Source organism: Labrus mixtus, chromosome 1 (genome assembly GCF_963584025.1).
Source record: "Labrus mixtus chromosome 1, fLabMix1.1, whole genome shotgun sequence".
Taxonomy (NCBI): Eukaryota; Metazoa; Chordata; class Actinopteri; order Labriformes; family Labridae; genus Labrus; species Labrus mixtus.
Window position 1 is genome coordinate 26,620,100 of NC_083612.1, and position 22,499 is coordinate 26,642,598.

At 39.6% G+C, this 22,499-nt stretch overlaps 1 protein-coding gene across 4 annotated transcripts in view; it reads right to left on the reverse strand.

Moving 5' to 3' along the window:
• The window catches only part of LOC132975589 (RNA-binding Raly-like protein), a 63,529-nt gene that overhangs the window by 16,572 nt on the left and 24,458 nt on the right, over positions 1-22,499 (reverse strand). For all 4 annotated transcript variants that reach the window (XM_061040280.1, XM_061040265.1, XM_061040273.1 and 1 more), the window contains exon 2: positions 17,583-17,658. In XM_061040280.1, coding sequence (XP_060896263.1) covers positions 17,583-17,656 — 74 coding nt within the window. In that variant the 5' untranslated portion in view covers positions 17,657-17,658. The remainder of the gene's footprint in view (positions 1-17,582; positions 17,659-22,499) is intronic.

Sequence of the window (22,499 nt, forward strand, 5' to 3'; positions counted from 1 at the left end):
GCGGTGACTCCCAGAGCTCCACATCGTTTGTGCTAGAAAAGCGAAGGTTAAAATAGATTGTTAAATTGGATTTATCAAAGTGGAGTGCAAAGGAAAAAATGATCAAAATCCAGCCAATGAAACTGAAGAACAGGCTGGTAGACTAGGAAGTGGAGCAAGCCCCATAAAAGTTAAAAGTTAATACTTGAAATCTATTTGCAAAACGTCATATGATGGTTGGTGTCAATGACACTGACAGCAGTTTATCTTTGCTATTATTTATCCACAGTATGTTTCAATAAGATAATACCTTCAACGCACATCTTCTACCCTAAAAGACCAAAAAATGACAACTGGAGTGTCAAATGTTCCAAGAGTACGTTACACTTCAGTGGTCATAGGGAATCACAACTCTTGTCAATCAGGAGTAAAGCAGAAAGTCGTGTGATGTTTTTTGTTGCAGAGGGGAGAGCTGTAGAGCAGATGGAGGAGGTTAGGTTGAATCGATGGGTCAACAAAACATCAGAATTTAGAGAGAGACCTCTGCTTGATCCCTGCTTCTTTGTAACAGTAAAGAATAGTTCTTCTGAGCCCTCAGCATAACTTTTTGCTAACACAACCATGAAGAAGATACCTTAAAATGAGTCATTTAAACTAAGTTACGGTCTTTTGAATTGTATTAATGTCTAAAACTAACCAAACTTTACCCAAACTGTGGACGAGATGGATCATAAAGTTTTATGCTGATTTGTCACAATTTTGAAAGGCACAGAGAGAAAATGTCTTCCTGTTTCTCGAGACATAGAAAATGCTGAAATGCATTATCCTGGAGGTCATTCAGCATGCTCCGTGGCCTCGGTAATAAATAAAATGTAAAGTATCTTCACTGAAAACTCAGCAGTTGTAACAGGATGTATTTGTCAAAATGATCCCCTAACCAAAGCCACATAATATGAAAAACACAACAAAGCGGAATAATCAAGAATGAACACATTGGAATACAACCCACGCCTACGCAGAGAGACTGACAGCAGCATGCAGTCAAGAAGAAATGAGATTATTGTGTGTAAAATCTGTGCAGGGGATTTTTTTCCTTGCCCAGCAGAAAAAATAAATGATGTAAAAAAATCTACATTTGTGTTCATGGATTGACAATCAGAGGAGACACAGAGAAGGGGAAGAGAAGAGGGAGTGATGGAGGGATGTAAGGAGCGAGTGCGATCAAGATGAGAGCAGGGAGGCTTTGATGAGGGAGGAGGAGAAGATGAAGGGAGTGCTGGCAGCTCGTCCTCTCTCAGACACTCTCTGAGGACAGACTGAGCTAATCTACTCCCTCTTTCACTCTCATTTAATCACTGTCGCTGTTATTTACTCAGCTTTACTCACATGTCGTTCTACATCTTGCAAAACGCACGTGAGTGATGCTTGAATTACCTCTACCATTTAATACAGACATGCATTTATGCACAAGGACACCGGTAGCAACCACAGAGTCTATCATTTTAGATTGATTTGAGTCAGTCATAGGTCATTTGTATGCAACAGACAAGACGACAATCCTTTCAGTTTTTTCAACAGCTATATGAATCACGTTTCTCTTTCCATAACTGTTGTAACTTCAATTTCACTTTTAAAGATACTGGAAAACTAATCACATAAGAGCCTTTTAACTAAGTATCAAAGGCTGTTTTGTATGTAATATTGTTTTTCTAATCAGGAATTAGTTCCGATCAATTTGATATTGTTATCTAGGTGTCTGTAGCTTTCCTGATATTGAGTTTGAATTGGGTTTTGAATATTTGTATATTTTGTATATTTATCCTGTAATTCCTGTCCTTATTTAATCATGGGCAAAATCACAAGAAAGCTATTTGTTACTGCTATCACCACTGTTGTTGAGCGTTGACGAAGGCTGCCTGTTTTTGGATGTGGCGTTAGATGGCTTTGTGGGCAGTTTTAGTATCATAGCACTGCTCTAAAGAACTATTATCAAGCATTAAATTGAGAACTTTGGCAACAAAAAGGGCCATCTAAACTGACATTGTATGTGTAAGCTAACTGCTAACTATGATGTGGATAGCAAAGCATTTATGAAGATCGCAGTCAGCAGTTAATTTAAAGACAGGGCTTCTGCCTCTACTTCTGATTCTCCCCCAGATGACTATCACTCTTTTTGGGACTCCACAACACTGATTCTTAGATGCAACATTGCATATAAGCCAAGCACATATGATGAAAACATGGCTCCACCACCACAGTGATAAGAACATTTCAAAACAACAAAATGAGACCTAGGTTTTCTATTTGATATCAATGTACATTTTTGCTCAGATGGGAATGTTGCAAATCAAAGAGCAATTTTGATTGAAGGAATTCCAGGATTTTTACAATGAGGATTCCTGATATTTTCCATTTATCATTACTTGATGAACAGATAATGAAGTTAAAATGACCTCCACCATTGTAGATGCTCGTGTCCACATTTCAAACCAAGACATATAGCCACACCCCCATGTCAGCTTGTACAGCTCCTCCTGAGCGAGAATTAACACTTGACTAAGAGCATCTTTATTATTTCCTAAGAACATACTTAAACATGCAGCGATCACACACTCTGCTGCTTTCATCAATAATGTGCGCAGGACAGTAGCCGATCAATAACGCATCTCCATGTAATGCTGCTCCTTGACATCCATTACTGACTGGCCAATAGTTGTCGGCATCTCACGGTATGGACTGCAGGAAGGTGATATACAGCTACAGGCCTGGAGCATGAGAGGAACCAGAGTAATGGCAACTCAAGGAGCTCGTAAATTTATATCCTGAATGCATCAAGGTTAAATTACGGCTCCAGAACAGTTTACTCAGTCTGAGGAGTAGAGGTACATTCACAAGGGTTATGTGTCAGATTGCACTCATCCCTCCTCGCTTTAGTTTAAGTAGCAGTGAATGGCTGACAGCCCTTTAGGTTTGATTGCAGCCACACTGAAAAGAGGAGCATTGCATTGATAGAGAGGAGCTGGGGAGTGCTGCTGCATCAATAAGCCATTGAACAGGAGCCAGGACTGGAGCTGGAGCATAACAGGCAGTACTTATCAGACAGCAGACACTCATCAGGGAAGGGGAGACTCAATAAAGAAGTCTCCCATAGGAGACAGATTTTTCTTCTTTGACCCTCAGTTTGTCCATCAGACTGCATCCCCCTTGTCCCCTCACACTCACACTCATCCTCAGTAAACTAACACTCAAACTGCAGGAGGAGGAGAAGGAGGAGGAGGAGCCAGTGCCATCGTGCCAAAGCTCTCAAACAAGAGTGGATAATGCACAGAGGACAGGGAGGGTGAAAAGGGATAAGTGGTGCGTTTGTCAAAGAGACAAGGGGGACTGGGACAGAAAGAGGAATGAGTCAGATTCCCCTACAGCTGTCAGGGTGTGGACATTCCTCTCTGATACAGCGGGCTTGTAGGCTCAGCCATGGCAGCGACGAGGCGTACTATAATGTGATGTGTATAATGTTTGATTAGGCCACCAGCCAGAATAGTTAATGTTGGAAATTATGAGCACCTCTCATGAATCAGCCTGTTTTTAGCACCATTACCAGCAATCAGTAATTCGAACTTAGAACAGTTATGTTGTTACAGGACAGGTGACAAATGTCTGTTAGATACCACTGAGTCACAAGTAACAGTTTTTAAAAAAATGTTTTCCCAAAATGGACAGAAGAAAGTGTCACATGTTAAGTCTAGTGCTGAACACAAAAAACAGAACGTTTGTCACTGTAATTAGATTTGACTGTTCAATGTCAAGTTCTGTTTCTTTGTTTCCGAGGTAAGCGCAGCACCAAACAAATCAATCCAAGGCCAATCAGGTGACAACGTTTTTATAGCAACCCGTGTGCAGACGGATTCTCGAAAACAGATAAACACACCTAACATGCCAGGCCAGTAGTTGGCACTGTGATTTTGTAATGAAACAACACACGCATACACACATACTCTTATTTCTACAGAGTGAGGTTTGTGTTGGCTTGAGAAGTGTTTCTAATTTCCAGCACAGAAACAGAACTCTGGAGTCAGCCATAGTTGTTGTCCACCTACTTGTGCTTAACTATTTACTGAAACCCCACATGCTCATGCGAAAAGTCTCCGTTATCAGCCGAACTGCATATTGCCAGTTTATAATGATGGAGACGGTGCTTTCAAAACATTGCGTTTTCAGGCACAGAATTTGCCGTGGTCTAGTAAATGAACAGCCAACAAAAGGTTACAGTGTTTGGCTGAAATGTTTTTGTGGAAACAGGGCCTAAAAGAGACTAATGTTTTATCATTGTCTTTTAATTCATTCTTAACTTTTTTTTAAAATATATATATATATATATTTTAACCATATCAATAAACCAGGTCAGGATTTTTAAGGCCATTAGTGATCTAAAGTTAGCACCACAGGGGCTATCTTAATCTATCAAGTATAGAACCATCAAACAAGATAGTGGACACTCCCCTCACACTCACTCCTGATAACCAGAGCAATAATACAATAACACATTAGCACACATCACACACTAGTTATAATCCCAGGGCCAGATTGTTTTAGAGACAAAGAGACCTATGTGGATTATTCAGGTGCCAGTAAAAACCTTAAAAAACAGAAAGTGAATGTTCATACGGGACTATGAGCATACCGTGCTGCTGCTCCTGCATTTATCTCCCAATTTAAAAAAGTGCAAATGTTCAATCATCAACTATGGGGGTAGCTTGATAACAGTAACCATTAAACCTTAATGACAGCATTAAGAAAGGGCTTTGATCAAACAGAAACTAAAACATCTCAAAAGACTTTACAGAATCCCATCAGCACTAGAAAGTGAGCTGAAACACAATGGTGTTGCACATACAGCATGGGAGGTGGGTATGGGAGCTCCCTGTAAACGGTCATGGACTGTTTAAACACAAGATTACCATAATCTGCCTTTCAAATCAGACAGTGTTACGGGTTTTACTGTGATTAAAAACCCAAACTGCTTTTATATTAATTACTTATAAGCTCTCTTTCAGGACAGGAAATGAATACATGAATAATACTGTACACATTTTTTTTGTCACAGTAAAAACATTTTATATAATCCAGTCAGGTCAGGTGCTGGATTTTGCCGGCCTCTGTTTGTATGTGGGTGAAGGAATGTCTGCACACCATGAATCTGTACATTTGTAGATAAATGTGGGTTTAGCTGGATGGAGAAACATGTTCCCCTCAGTAGTGTCGACAATGTGACTTAATCCTGCTGGAGGCTGAGTGTTTGGAGTGGGATGAGTCTGATTCTCCTGCGTGACTTGAGACCATCTGCAATCCACTCAACACACTACAAAATAAGCAAAGAATGCTACTTTATTTTTATCTATTTTTTACCAACTTTGAAAATGTTTGAAAATGTGTCTTGAGGCTTGTTTCGAGAGGTGTGAAACAGTGGCTGGTTAACATTTCATAGCATAGTGATGCAGTGTGTGTATTGTTTTGTATATGTGAGGTTTCTCTGCAGGAAAGCTGACTGCTTTCACTTTGTGTCATTCATCAAAAGCACAGGGTCTTGCTGAGAGCAGTAATTGGAAATTTCAGAGTTCAGGATATTTAGAGCTAATTAGCGGCATTACACAACGTTAAGTTGACAAGTGACATCTAGGGCTCTCTATAAGACCCCTCCTCTCAACCCATTATCCATAAAGAGTGCGAGGAGCACAGATATCAAGACACTTCCTCTAACAGGGGCGACTACCCCCAAATCAAAACGGACTCAGAGCACAATGTTTAAAGGTTACCCAAGGCTGCTTTGAGTAATTAATCCTTCCAGCCTCTTCAGCTCTGCCAAGTCACTGCACCGTTTTTATGTCCTGAATTTTGCTGTTGTCCTGAATTTCCTGAAGAATTAAAAGCTAAAAGTCACTTTAGCTTAACTGCATGAAGGGCAAAGCAGCATGGTTACAAGCAGCTAAAATTAGCTTCTTTGCCTGCTACCCAAAGGAAAGCATATAAGACGAGACACTGTCACGAAGACACCAACACTCTTCAGTGTGTGTGTGTGTGTGTGTGTGTGTGTGTGTGTGTGTGTGTGTGTGTGTGTGTGTGTGTGTGTGTGTGTGTGTGTGTGTGTGTGTGTGTGTGTGTGTGTGTGTGTGTAAGTAGCTGTGTAGCTGTGTCTAGTGTTAGAGTTTGTTATCCAGCTGAAGTCAAAATCCAAATTCTCTTCTTGGACCCAAAGAGAAGCTTGAAACATTTTGGAAATATTGAAGACAAATACTTTGCTGCCATTCAGAAATGCCCTCAAGAGATTTTAGTGTGGTTTTAACTGTGATTGACAGGACTGACATTTACAGAGTCAACCTCTGACTGCAGTCTGCCATCCCCACTGAACAAAACTTTAACCTCAGCAAACATTAGCTATGCCAGGTCAACAAGTTCCCTGTATAAGTCTGCCACTTCTGTAAATTGGATAAAGATTAATAATGGGAATCAGAGGTGAAGAGAAAAGAAGTGTTTGAGGTGGGAGACATTGTGTGTTTGTACAGCTAAACTTTGAGGGGCAAATGCCCAAAGAATAGTTTTCAGCTTTTGGTGGCACCTTGAATTTCCAATCATTTGCCACCGCTATCTGCTGTCTGTCCACATGCAGACAATGAGCTGGATAGGGAGGGAGTCACCTTTTTCATGTTAATTGTAAAGTCATGTCTCAACAGATGTGATGCTTGTTCGCCATTTGTCAAAGCTACCTCCCTGGAGTGAGTCAGCGGAGCAGCTCATCCATATAGTCACACCTGTCATGTGTAACCAGGCCTGTATGTGCCAGGTTGGGCCGTTGACAGCTCCGGAGTAATTACAGAAATGTCAACATATTGTTTCCAGTCTTTCTTCCAAATCACACAAAAGAAAAATTATCATGAAATTGGAACTTTTTGTAAAGAGGATCATTTGAATGAAAAGGGCCAGTGCATGTTTGTTGATCAAATACGTGCAAACAGCATCCTGGCACACACGTGCGTTTGCTCTACAGTGCAGACATCGGTGTTCACCTTTTGAAAGTGAATTGTAAACAGGCCATTTCTTTCTTTCTACTGCGGGAATATTAATAACATTTTAGCGGGGTATATAATAAACCTTTACATTTGTGGAACATAGAGATGTGTTCACAATTGGTGATGTAGTACACTGGATTAAATGAGCACAGGGTGATATATTTTGAGATACAGCAAGAAAACACAAACGAGTCTGCATGCTTTCTCTGCTGATCCATCTACCTGGTTTGATTTAGTCACACTTAATGACCAGTACATTAAGTTGATGGCAATTCTGGGCGTAAGCAATCTAAAACTAAGTCTAAATGGCTTTATTTCCCTGCCGTCAGATTTCCTTGACTAATCAAAAACACATGTTCTTGTACGGTGAAAATATCAATCGAGTCTTCCTTCCATTTAGCATTGTCCTTTAAGCGTACCTCAGTAGGAGTATGCAGTTGAATTGAATGAAATTGAGTTGAAACATGAAAAAAGAAAAGAAATCTGAAAAACAGCAAACAGACATAAAAAAAAAAACATTTACAAAATATGAAAATAATAAAGCAAAAACACTTGATGTATCCGAAAATGAGAGGGAAGACGTACACACTTGTTTAATTTCACCTCTTCAACATAAGTCATGTATAGTTAATTATCAAGCTCCCTAATTGATATAAACCTATACAATAATTTATTTTCTTCAATTTATAAAGTATATAAAATAATTACATGCCACTTTTTTACCCCCGTACTTTAGATAAGACGTCATTGGACTTCAAGGGCACATCAAAATAATAAGCTAGAGGTAAGTTCTCAGACATGATGTTAGAGCGATGCCTACAGCAGCATATTTTGATGCATTGGACCACTGGTAACCTGCTGTATTTGATAAGTTGGCTGTAAATACATGTATGTTTGATTGGTTATTTCCCTGTGAGGTCCCTGATGCTGTACTTCTGGGGACATGCAGTCACTTGTACCCACATACTCCTATTTTTCTGTAAACTCGCACACTCATCTACACTCCCTCTATTCACCCTGCTAACCTCCATTACCCCTCTGTGCTGACAGAGAGCTTTTAGAGTCCAGGCCACAGAAAAGCCTCTCCTGCTCCCTCTCAAACGCTGACACGCTCAAAGACACACATCCTCTCCTCCTCACTGCTTTTCATTGCGCTCTCTCAGTCTCCCTGTGCCAGTATTTCTCTCCTCACGCTATCTCAGTGTCATTCTGCAGCTCTTTCTGTCATCAAAATGAACTCAGAGTCAGTTTTCTGTGTGTTCTGGTCTCTGGTTGTGTGCTGGAAAGTTGCTGTCGGCTTCAGAGAAATGAAAGAGTACTTTTCAAACGTATCTGGGGAAACTAAGGTCTACAAAAGTCACAAAGTATGAGCAACCAATTGTTTTTTTCATGATTTTATCATTATTTGATTATCATATATTTGATTAAATCCCACATTCAGTGTGCATATGTATCTAAATTAAGAAAACAACCATTGTGATGTCATCGATTGGTTTATGTACTCCTGTCTTGAAGTTCATTGCAGTTGCTCTAAAACACAATATAGCAGAAGAAATACAGTTATATACAAATCAAATATTTATAAAATAGAATAGGAATGGTAGCTTTTGGCCAGCCATCTTGTTTATTTAGAACCAGACAATAAGATGAATACACCTTTTTCTGTTGTATATATAACAAAAGAGAAGAAAGGAAAATGTTGACTTTTTAACCAGTCATCAGAAAGGTACCTTCTTTTTCTTATCTGTTTTCATACAATCTTTTCAACCAGTCGAGTCAACCCCCCCCCCCCCCCCCCCCCCCCGCTGGCTGTAAAAAAGAAGTTTAAAGCAAATCTTGAGACGCTTCAGTTTTAAAACCAGAGGCTAAGTCCACTTCTTATATAGTCTGTGGTTCCCACACTCCTGGAATGCATTTTCTAGGTGTTGAGATTCTGTAAAATGAAAGTCACTTTTGAGCAATTGTTTTTATTGTTTATTTTTTATCACTGAGCCTGGAAAGGCAGGTTGCTCCCTTAAGCTGACTGAACGTCTAAATGCAAGCGGGTATTGATCGTCCTTCCTCTAGCCTTTCACGCAGCCTTGCTGAGGACACATTAAACATGTTATAAGTCATTAAGAGCTCCAGGCCTCAAATCTCACCTGTCTGACTTAAAATATATATTGACAAATTGTGCTCTGACAAACTTTTTATTTTTTTCTAGGTAGCCTGTGGGTGTGTAATGATGCCTTGGCAGTGCCTGTGTGTGTGTGTGTGTGTGTCAGTTTCTATGCACATTCTCCATGCCGTGCTGAACACTGTGGAGCATGTGTCAGTGTACAGTTGTGTTGGGTACACGCAAAGACATTCAATCTATGTGTGCTGCTTTGCCTGTTTGTGTGTGTGTGAACAGGGAGCAGGCTCGTCCTCCCGCTGCCCCGGGGGCTCTGAGCCCATTTCCTGTTGTGCAGTGTGATAAGTTTCCCTGTCAGATCCTCCCAGCACCACTATATTTCTGATAAGCTCCACTGCTAGTTTTCCCGACCTCTGGCACAGAGATCAATTTGAGATTGATTCAGAATGCCCTGCTGGGCCGAGCTGCAAGATCAATTTGAGATGGATTGTTCACGCCAGGGGGCCAATGACACGCAGTGCAGTGCTCACTTGCTTTCCCTCCTTTCTTCACCCCTCACTCTCCTTGACTGTTGTTATTTCTTTCTTCGCTCTTTCTGCACACTTCTCTTTTAATTGTTTTAAACGTATCCTTTTTCTACCGGCAGCATCAATCTTGACTCTTCCTCCCTTTTCCTCCCGCCCTCTCTTTCTCTTACTTTTCACCTCCCAGTATGGGGTATAGGCAGTAGGGATAGAGATGACTTCATTAGCAGAGGGAGCAACCCCTGCAGAGTGATAAGCCTGCAGGACCCGAAGGTAACTCATCTGGCTCACTAATACACACAGTTACTGTAAGAAATAGAAGCAAACCCAATACCCCCACATGAAGACGAAAATGGCAAGGAAATATTCTTCATGCTCTGAGCTATTGGTGTCACCACAGCTGACTCATGACCTTTCTCCACAGAACAGTGATACACAGAAACCGTATCACCCTCCCTTCATTCCTCTCTCTGTATCCACCTCGTCCTATCTTCACTTGTTCTCTGCTGTTCTGCTGTCTCTAAAGCCTTGGCGGTGGCCCTGATATCCAGCAGATGCACTCTCCTCCCTTCTCTGCACAGTGACCTTTTCCACAGCAGTACATCCACCTCTGACTGCACTGCCCTTTACCTACAGTACAACTCCCGTCATCTCTGCCAGGACGGACTGCAGACAGCACATCGCTTGTGCGTCCATGCAGAGAGAGGCTGGACAGAGAAATGAAAGAGGCAGAGGCAGTTATCAAGTGTAAAGGGCGGTCACTTGCTGACTCATTAAGGGCGATGTGTTTAGATGCCAGGTTAAGTATTATTCTGTGTAACTGTTAGGAATACACTGCACTGGTGCACATCTTTAACTAATAATACCATAGAAAACAACTGGGCAGATTTCTTCATCTTGACTTTGAATTGACCACTGTTTGCTATCACTGTTCAATTGTTCTTATTCACAGGGATTTATGAGCTTTAATTAATAACACTAGGGCTCGACAGTACAAGCAAAACAGCAGAATATATAATCACATGTTCTGAAGGCTTCATTTTGTTTGTGTTAAGGTTAAGAGAAATAAAACCAGTCAAAACTAAAAACAGTGTCACGTTGAAAAACATGTCTCTTTAGCTGAGAGTCGCTAACATTAGTTCAACTTTTTTAATTTTTTTCCATTATGATTATTTGAGTGTTCCCCATTTACAGGTTTTTAATCATAATACCAAAATTATCCCAGATCACCTCATTTTCAAAAAAACATAAAACCAAAGTAAAACTGCTAAAAACACTACAAGAACTGGTTCCCTGTTTAGAAGGGTCGCTCGCGTGCTCGCCAACCTACTCAGGATGTTGGGACGAGCTGCAAGCCAACTTGCTACTAATGTCATTAAAACTGACGTCCTTCAATCTTTTATCAACAATTTCACAATGAAGGAAGCGTTCCCCTTCACTCTGGCTTTGTCTATGGCAGCTGAAATGATTTTTGGCAGTGGGAGGTGAGCTCGTACACCACTGTGTATTTCCTGGGCAAGTTAAACTTTAGAAAAAATGGCTCTTCTCGCTACTTCTATGAAATGAAAAGGCTGTTTGATTGATCTATTCTTTATCAATTTAAAATGTCTTGAGTTTTCCATCATAATCAATGTTGACTTTATGGTGTTTTTTGTTTCATCAAGCCATAAAAATCAAACCCAATTTTTCTCTAGAGCAAGTCGGGGTCTTAAGCATGTGAGTCAGATCACCTCTAAAACATGCACTAAGTGTGAAAGTGTTTCATGTTTGTTCTAGAGGGACTCGCCTGTCAGCATGGTGTCTGGCATGGGCTGAACAGTATTGCTTCTCACAATGAAAACACTGAAAACAGGCTTGAATCTCTCTTCACACTTCATTTCACTTCACTCGGGTTCTCCCTATTTGTCACTGTGAACTGGAGTTTAGTGCTTTTCTAAAAAACACAAACGAACAAACAGCATCCATGCTGCAGTAAGTGATTTGTTTTTGTTTCTTTATTTAGACCTGTTTTCTTTTCTAAGATGATTTTTTTTAAGAAAAACTATCAAACTATGCCCCAGTGACTTCTAGCCAAGTCAGTAAACACAGAACTACTTTCATATTAAAACCATTTTTCATACTTTGATCTCTGTGTTTTGACCTCTTCAAATCATTAGCAAAACCAGAAAATAAATGTGAATTATTTTCCCCGGGTCTGTGATCATATGTATCACTCAAAATAATCTTTGAATGATGTTCATTACGGCCTTACTTCAGACGTGTTCAGGATGTTGAGTGTACAGGTTAAGCTGCGGGTAGGTGTCACAACCACTGGGAATCAGCTGTGTTTTGACAACAATAGTGATGTTGAGGAGATATGACCAGCAGAAAGAGGTCTTTCATAAAATGGGAAGGAGTGAAAGTCAACATTGCTTTCTTGGCTGAAGATTTCCTCTGTTTGCCCTTTGCTTTTTTCACAGCTTGTGGTGGTATTACAGATGTCAGCCAGTTGAGCCTCGGGCTAGATACAAATATACAATCTGACAAAGTAAGTGACAAGTGCTACATGGGAACAAATGAGATGGAGGATGATGTGACTGAAATAACACTGGCAGTAAAAACCAAAGCATACTGAAGCTTACTAGATCCAATCACACTAACACTATACAGCCTCTATAAAACCTGAAAGAATACCTCAGGTTTATTACACATGTTGTCTTTATTTAAATCATGTTTTCCTCATACTGCTCGCTTACACACTCCAACAAGAGCAGCTGAAAAAATCTGGTCTCACAAAATGTTGTAAATGGCTCCAACCTCCTAACACCACATTACATGGAGGTGGCACTGAATGTGCTAACATTACATGCCAGCACTATGGAAACAATGCCAATGGAAAGTCTCTAGGATCCCATCACATACCCTTTTGAAGTAATAAAAGCCACTATATCTGCTTGAGTGGTGAGTGAGGGTGGCTGGTGTTTGAATGAGTCAAATTTGAAAAAGGAATATTAAATCATTTGTATGCACCACACAGTTTGGATTATGATTTTAACAAGTTGACTTTTTTTTTAAAACTGACAACATTATTATTCTTCCTATTTCATCAGACTTCTTTGTATGATGTTAAAACAACCCCAGGTCTTACACGCTGAATACTATGTTTCCATAACCAACCATTTTTTAAATGTTTTTTTAAGGCAGCCTACTTATGAGACCCATTTAGTGTCAATCTCCTTTCCATCTTTGTAAAATCTGATATCAGATCACATGGAACAGATTGGACATATTCACCGACTGCTCTGGCAAGTGAACAGTGCACATCACAACATCTATCCTGTCCCTATTAGCCTCTTTGAGCCTATATGACAGATGGGGCTGCTGCATAGCTCCCAGCCTAAATCAAACTCCTCTATGACCAGCCCTTTTGATAATTCAACCAGGAGAGAGAATATTAAAAGGAATGAAGCGCATTGATAAAATAGACAAAAATACCCGAGACCAGATGCTCAGGGCCACTCTGTATTCAGACCTGTCCCCTTCTTCTTGAAATGCAAAAAGAGCAGATCACAAAATGAACATGGTTCTGAACACAGGCAGGACATTTAGAAAGCTTCAACCGAGCAGCCAAAGACTAAGCAGTGCCAAAGGTTAGTAAAGCATCCCTCAGAAGTTTGGTCAAAACTTCAGGAAGGAAACAAACAATTGAGCAAAGAATTAGTATTTTGTTTCAGTCTGAAACTACAGTATTTAATGGGTTGTTAATATGATGTAGCCTTACTGTTAGCCTGCTCTGTCTCTTCTGTAATGGATTCGTTAAACAAAGTATGACACGTCCGAAATGCCTCAAACACTGCCCAAATGCAGTATGGGGTATCTGAGGGTACGCAACTCAATGCATTGACAGGATACCAATTAATCCCATTAACAAACTACTTTCAGCTTATACAGATACTATGGCTTCCACAAAGAGCTACAGTTTAAGAGTGACAAAGAACATTGCTCTGCCAGAGGGAAGGATGACGTTAGCCAAAACCAAGAAAATGTCACCATCAAAGTTTTCTGCAGTTGTTCAAAAGCTGTCACTAATGTTGCGGCAAATTGTCAAGGATGGATTCAATGCACTGGGTCAAGCAATAAAACAATGGAAGCAATCAATAACATCCAAACAAAGTTATTCTTTTTGGCCTTTTTTGCCTTTATTGGATAGGACAGCTGAAGAGAGACATGAAATGTTGGGAGGGGAGGGAGTGGGGGATGATGTGCAACAAAGCCACAGCCGCTGAGATGAGGACTATAGCCTCTTTACACCGGGCACGCCCATACAAGGTTAGTTTTAAAAACTTCCTGTCCACTTAATTATAATAATACTAATAGTAATAATGTATTATTATTATACTTTTTTCTTGTTTAACCCATACAGCTATGGTCATTAAACAACGGTTTATACACACACACACACACACACACACACACACACACACACACACACACACACACACTCATATCTCCCACACGTATAGGCCTCTGGGGTCCTTCTTCTGGCACCTGAGCCTCCTAATACATGCCACACAGTACAGTGAGCTTTTGTAGTCATGCATTGGAGCACACAGAGGCCACTGCTCCATCAGCTGCAGCATCTGGGCTGTGAAATGCTGCCACTCTCTGCAACCTGTCCCCCTTTTACAGCTGGGGCTAAGTCAATTGGAGAGAACCTGTTACAGTCAGAAAAAACACGGACCATAACTGATAAATATTGTCAGGGTCGGCTTGGAGCAAAGGGCCTGGGGAAAGACTTATACGTTGCAACTGAAATAAGGCCAGCTTTCCTTAGACAATAGGTAAATAAAAAAACTAAATTAAAACACTTTAATGAGATAGATTGTAGGTAGAAGTGGAAGGTTTGTCTTTTAGCTTGATCAGTTGAAATAATTAAAAGTTGCAAAAAACACACATGGTGTTGCATGTGCATGAGTGCATTGGTTTAGCTCTTACATGCTAGTTGGAAAATTTGCTTGCAAACGAATCTAGGCCACAGGCAGTAGTGTTTGTTGGCTGGCTGTGTGGGAACAGTGGGAAGAGCGGAGACGGTTTAGACTGCTGCCAACAGCACAGAGCAGGATTACTGGAGTCTGGACTGAGAGATTTTTGGTGTCAGTCTCACTATTTACTGTAGTTATTGTAGTTATAGTTACTCTTTCTGTCATGCTGATTGGCTTGTCTAGTATTCAATATCTGAAGGCTCAAACATTTAGAGGATGCCTGCAAAACCATATTAATCACTTTTTATTATGGCATTTCATGTCAGATGCGTTGATGATTTTAGCTCTTCTTGCAAAGTGCTTCTTTGTGAGTGTTCGTCCACTTTTGTCCAAACTGAAATAAACTTGTCTCACCCTGGTCTCCATGTAATTCCTTACATCCATGGTGTCCAGGGGTTGATTTTGGTGTTTCCCCTACAGTGCAATCATGAGGTTGTTTTTTTTTTAAACAGTTTTTTACATTTCTTAAGATTTATGGATGGATTGCCATGTTCTTGTTACAAACCATTTTCCCACCAGGAATATGGAAGTTGTATCTACTAACTTCATCAGGGTCAAGTCCTTCATGTACTAACTCATTGTTATTTAATGACAAATGTGCAATAATTATGATATTTCAAACAGCCTCAGCTTGTGTCTGGTGTGAAAGTGGATGTAGTATCTTATCTTAAAGTGAAGCTAATTCAGAAGTGTGAAACCTGCATTCTTTCACATACTTCTGAAGAGGGTGACTGCAATGATCCAAATTAATATTTTTCAATTACTTTATGGTCTCAGTTTCTAGTTCAAGTCCTCTTCAATACAGCATGATGTTAAATGTGACAATTCTGGTCCCATATAAACAACACAAATGAAGCAGAGTATGCTTAAAGGCAAAGCTACCTATGGTTGAAAAAGCAACATGTCGATTAAGGTAGAGACATACAGTAACAAAAATGTTCTTCTGTCATCCAAATGTGGTCACGTCTGGTCCTAAAACAAAGATGGAGATATCCAAAATGCAGAATTTGAGGCTTGTAAAGGGGAACATTTCTGTGAATACGCCGAGGCAGTCCATGGTGCTAATTCAAAACTTGCTAACATGTCAAGCTAAGACTGTAATTAAAGCCAACAATATACTACTTCACAATGGCATATCAGCATCTTTATTGTGAGCATGCTGACATAAGCACTGTTCTCGAAAGAAACGCAATGCATAGACATCTTCATTCAGTATAGCTTGGCTGTGGAATAAAGTTCTTTTAATGTTAACAGGCTGGACAGGTTTTCAGCTTTGGTGAATCACTGGATGTGTCCACAAACCTGAAATGGCCACAGGGAGCCAAATTGTTCTGCTTGAAATCCATGTCATCTCTGCGAAAAATCATGTTGGCCCAGGCTATATCAGGTCTGATACCTCAGGTGTGTTCCATTTGTGGTTAGTCATTATGTGTGTGTGTGTGTGTGTGTGTGTGTGTGTGTGTGTGTGTGTGTGTGTGTGTGTGTTGTATGACTAACCTCATTAATGCATGGCCGCACGCTGCTGAATAACAACATGGTGGAATGGACAAATAAATAACGTGTGGGGGTTTAAGGTTTAGCCCGATCGGTCGGAGCAGAGGGAGCGGAGGAGGGAGCACGTAGAGAGCTGGATTGACTGTTTTGAAGGACACACTGATATTTATTCCTCCACACACAACTGCATGAATATGATGAAAATAACAGATGGACAGGAAATTAAGCTGACAGGAATGGAAAAAAATATCCGTGTTCATCCTGGAGCTGGAAACATATGTGGAGTTCTACTTCTACGACAGAATATAGAAAAATAATGAGATCTGCTTAATTGGGACAAACTAGTTAGCATTGATGTTATTATATCTGTTAACATACATTTCCTATTCTAGTTTCTGTTCATGACCTTTTGTGTTTTTTGGTGTCAATATGTTTAATTATAATTTATTATGTTTACCCCAGATACTTTAATGTAAGTAATTCTTCTCTCACTATCTCTACTGTCAGCAAAAGAAAACAATGTTTTGTAGGTGTTTTCACAGAATAACATTATTATTTTATTATTTACCTGAGGATTATTTTCCTGAGAAAAAAAATATACTGATATTTTTTGCGAATGTTTGTCTCCGCTCTTTGAGAATAAGTGTTACTAAAGAATAACTTCTTTTTTCCACATCTATTGGTGTATTTAGAACGATCTGAGCTTCCAGAGCACAACTAGTAAAAAGCGCTCAAGCCATGTTAAATTGAGGAAAGAGTAAAGAATTGACAATCTACACACACACGCGCACACACACACACACACACACACACACACACACACACACACACACACACACACACACACACACACACACACACAGTTATTTCAGTATGCTCATTAGACAGGCCCACAGAGCAGCGGCCAGAGTAAGAGATGTAGTTAAAGCAGAGTCTTGGAGGTAAGAGTAATGAAGCCATGAATTAGTTTAAACAAGCCCACACCCTGTCTTGCCTTCCCCCCGCCCCCCACCTCTCCGTTCACCAGCTACCTAAACACACAGTTAATGTTAGTGTAGATCCACGGCCCTCTATTGAGCCGCTAGCAATAAAACAGTAATCAGCTCCAATCATTTGTGTGCACTACATCAACAGATTGATTAAAACATTGACAGATGCCAACAGCACTTCTTGTGAAAATCAATGACAGCTTACATACACAAATGCTATGAAGCCAATAACCAATAATGCTTCATTGATCTCAACTCTGAGGTGCAGCTATTGAGTTATAGATCAAGGGCAGTAGCAAATAATAAATGAGTGCATGTTTATTTATTTATTGTCAATGTGTGTGTGTGTGTGTGTGTGTGTGTGTGTGTGTGTGTGTGTGTGTGTGTTATGTACTCACCCATAAGTGGTGTTGCTGGCCCTCTTACTCGCTGCCCTGGAGCGGCTGGACTTCAACTCTCCACTCATGCTCATGTCTGCATGGAAAGCAACCAATTAGCTTTTTATGGATACAGCAACGAAATCATAGCACAGCACAGCAGGGATCCGATGGTGGGACACGTGCCGTGCACAAGGTGTCTTCTTACAACACACATGATTGTGTTTACAACAGCGATGTCTAGCATAACTCATGCCATACATTTTTTGAACGCTATGATTTCCAATATAACAACAATGTAAACCATTGTAAGGTCCAACCAACTTAGAAGCCACAATCTACGCATGTCAGACTAACGACTGACAATTAGCTGTATATTGACTCACCATTTGAAGTTTTACTGTACCTTTCTGTATTATACTACTGCAACTAAAATGTATAGGTACCGTATAAATGTAGACATTTATAAGGTACCTGTGTTAATATCTGTTTACAGGTTTTTAGCACTGTTGGCTGTATGCAGGAAAACAATCTCTGTGAGAGCAAGGTGGAAGAAGTCAATCTGGAACCCAATGGCGTTCATCTAAATAAGATTCAGTTTTGATTAATCTCTATAAAAAAGTTATCAGCAAATAAATGCAGCTCCACTCTTAACCACATTTTCTCTTGGTTGAATAGCCTTGATGATCTTCTTAAAGTAAAACTGTGTAAACAATCCACAGATTGAGTTACATGAACACAATGTTGCATTTAGCATCTTCGCTATTAAGTTATACCTTTCCTAAATCTTTTTACTTAAACAGCCAGAGGTGAAGCTTTTAATGAATGAAGTGTTTCTATATGCTATTTTTTTAATGGGCCGTATTTGGTCATTACTTAGCTGGATTCAGCCCACATGTCACCTGTTTAATAAGTCTTGTTTAATCTTTCTGTTGTAGTCGTTGACATCCTTTGACAGGAAAATGACTAAAGGGCCACTTGAGTCTGACATTGGCTGCATTTTTCTAGTGCATCTTAAATGGCTCTGCTCTGATTGCCTCTGCCATTTCCAGCCAGCTGTTCGCCTCCATTTCTGTCTCCCATCTGCAAGCATACGTTAAGAAACTGGTGCAGCCGACATGTCTCAAAAGCCAAACCCTGTCTCTCTCTCTCTCTTTTTTTGTGTGTCTTTTCAGCAAACACCTATAACCACACTCCAATCAGGAAAAATTAAGCGTAAGCCAACTTGATTACAGGATATGCCAACAGCTTGGCAGCGATTTACCAAAGGTGAGTGTAAAAGAGAGGAAAGAAGCGCAGGAGTGAGAGAGGAGAGGAGAGGAAGAGGAGGCCGGTCTGACATGGACAGATGGGTGGTGAATGGAGTGTGACTGGGCCAGCTGCACATACACTCACACAGCGTGACTGTCAAATAGCTGGAAGCCACAATTAATTTAGTATAGCTCTGAATGTGTGAAACGAAATTCAGACACGTGTATGTGCTTTTACCTCCTGCAGCAGAGATAATTTTCTGACAGTTTTGAGCCAAACAGAGATCAGCTTGATGGCTTCTCTGCAGCCAATAGTGTCTCTGCTGGTCGGGAACTGGCCCCTGCTGCTGACACGCTCACTGTTACATGCCTGAGCTGGTCATGCATGCATGGACAGAAACTAGAACTGTGCAGTTTTTGGAATATATACAAAAGAAATATTGTAGGGTCATGTTTTAAAGCTTCTGTGATCAGATTTAGCATGGTCAATAAACGGGCTGAAATAAAAAGATGTATGTTTCTTTACTACCAGCAAAAGCAAGCAAGACCATCAGCGAGAAGATTGATTATTTCTTAGGTATTTTGAACACCTCTAACAACAGTCGAGGCAATTAAAAGCACACTGCCAAAAGGAAAGATCAGCGAACTGATATGATCAACTTCCACGACAGGTTTAACCTGTTTAGCTTGAAAAATATCAAACAGCATCATATACAAAAGTAATAATAAAGTCACCTTTACATTTAAAAAAGGTTTAATTGGGCAGTATGAAAGTGACTTAAACTGGCATTTATTTGTAAAATGAAATCAGGTAAACTATAAGGCCCTATAGCAGAGGCATGCTTTGCTATTTTAACTCAAAATGAAACCACTTCAATCACTTTATAGAGTTTTAATACATCTTCTGAGACCAGAAAATCACTCATGGTACTTTTAATGATTTTGTGTGCTTACAAAATAAATGGTTATTGATTTTGTCTCAAACTAGTTTTTCAGCACTTTGCCTACCCCGATAGGATATGCTTTTTTTTAAATTCAATAGCACATAGTATTATTTTCATCTGACAGTATTCTCCAACTTTTATATGAAAAAGAAATGACAACTGATAGTCTGATGTGTTTCAGGAACAAATCTTTAAAAAAAAAAAAAAAACAGCTCCTCATCCGGTTCTGGCTGAAGCGATCGTGTGGCAGAAAGAAACATAACAGAGTTTTGTGATGTGTTTGCTGAGCAGCATGATGGCTGTATGATTGACTGCATGAGGAAACCATTACACAGGAAGAGAGCGGAGGAAGCCGCTGAGCACAGTTGTCTCGCTTTGCAGGAACAAAACCTCAGGAGGTAATCAGACAGCTAATCGGCGAACACAATCCTCCGAGCCATTAGCTTCTCTGATGTAGACGCTACACACAAACATACACTTTAACAAATGTAAAAATCTATATGTTTTGGTTAAATCTTTGGGTTATAGCTTTTGGATGTTAATATTTTATAGCTATTATTTTTGGCCATTTTTGCCTTTTTTTGATAGGACAGCTGAAGTGAACAGGAAATGTTGGAGGGAGAATGTGTGGGATGACCTGCAGCAAAGGGCTGAGGTTGGATTGGAATCCATGGCCATTGTGAAGAGGACTATAGCTCCTTTACATGGGGCACTCGCCGCGTGACATAACCGCTAGGCTGTCCAGCACCCCATGTCATTTCTTTTTGATTTTGTTTTTTGCAGTTGTCTTTCTGTTCCTTCTTGTAAGCCCAAAACATTTTAGTTTTTAATATTCAGTTCAGCAAAGTTTATGGATATGTTGAATTAAAATGATGGCATGATTATTATTAATTTAATTTTTTGTGAGCCTCTCATATTTAGGCCCTCCCATGGCTACTTAAACACATAGGATTACTATTGAAAACTATGTATGCTGATAATAATTACCGTGGACGTTTCATAATAACATCATTTCTTGACAGTGGTATAATAAATCTCAGTACACACTGCTCATCAGGGACAAGTCTAAGAGACTCCAGCTGAAAGAGCAAAGATTCATCATAAAGAAATCAAGCAGACGGTTTGTGAAAAAGTAGCAGAGGGCACCAAAAGGACATATCAAGGTCACATGCTTATCAAATGTCAGTTATAAAGCTCAGCCCCTTTCACAGCCTACAATCTGTCAAAGCATTTTGTATCAACAGACGTCAGGCTGAGTGCCAGACTGTTTTTCCAAAAAGAGTAAAAATGAGAGCTGTCTTAATCTCACTACTTCTTAACAACATTAAAACATTGTATTATGGATCAGTTTTTGTACCCAAAGAGACTCTGGACTGGATGTCTTCTTTAATCTGTCAGTCAAAATCACATCTGCTGCAGTTTTCTTGGATTCTAAAACCAGCTATGCATGACCCTGTTCTTTCAGCTCACAAACGTCATTTGTGCAAATGTAAAATTCAAGACTGAAAAACTGTGAAAGCCATATGAACTCTGCAGAAACACATGTATTTAAAGTATACGTGCAGAGCATGCAATTATGTTAACAACCTTTTGTTGGAAGTAGCCCCATCATCTGTGTAACACACAGACAGACAAGCTACCGTTTCTCCCCTGAATTATTACATTTCTTTCTTTGGAAAATGCAAACACAATTTGCTTTGAAATTAAAACACGTTATTGTGTGCAAGGATATGTAATTTGCTCCTTTGTGTTCTATTAATCTGTGCACTTTGAAGTCACTGATGTGGGCGAGATAGGATAATATATCATGATCAGATAAAAATATTGCTGCATTTTTTTGTCTTCCTTAATGAGTTTTTCTTCCTCCCGAAATTTGTCTTTTGTAATTTGCCTTGTTATTTTTTCCATGCATGAAAAATCACAGAGCTTATTTCAAAAACAGAATCCAAATGTTTGAGCTGAAGACTGAAAAATATTTTGAGGCAAATTTCAATTTAGAAAACCCCACAATCTTCTGTAATCCTGTTGACAAATCATAATTTTCCAAAAACATCCAATCAAAAAGACAAAACAAGAAACAAAGCAATTTTGACTGAACGCCTATGAAACAACCATTAACACTAAGACGACTGGGACTGAAATACTGATTCCACTCTGGCTGGCTTTGGCAGATTTCAGAAGTGACTTCATACCATGCTGAAAATGATGTTTCAGTAAGTTGTATTTTGGTTCTTCTTGTCTGTGTTGTGCATTCCCTGTTAATTATGTCAGTCCTTTGATCTATGCTGGTTATGTCATTCCTTAAGACTACTAAGATTATTTAAGATTGGAAAAAAGTTAGGAAGATAAATGCTGTTTGCAATGAAGCGAGATAAAATACATAAAAAAGACTTTCATAAATTGAGTTGTATATATTTTCAGAAGAAATCATTATTGCTACTTTTTAGATAGAAGTTTAAGACCATACACTTCCAATTAATTCAGTGATCTGTTTTCTGTATCGCACATCTGTATGCTGTATTCCACACTTCTTGTTTGCATCCTGTATTTTGCTTTAGTTTCAAATATGGATTAAAAATAATACTCACAGCTTCTTCTACTGCTATTTGTAAAGCGTCTTGAGACAACACTTGTTATAAATTGGCGCTATACAAATAATGATTGATTGATGATGATTCTACATAGTGTTTAATCCAGGCACAATCAGCTAATCTACGTATAAAGAAGAGATAGTTTATATGTTA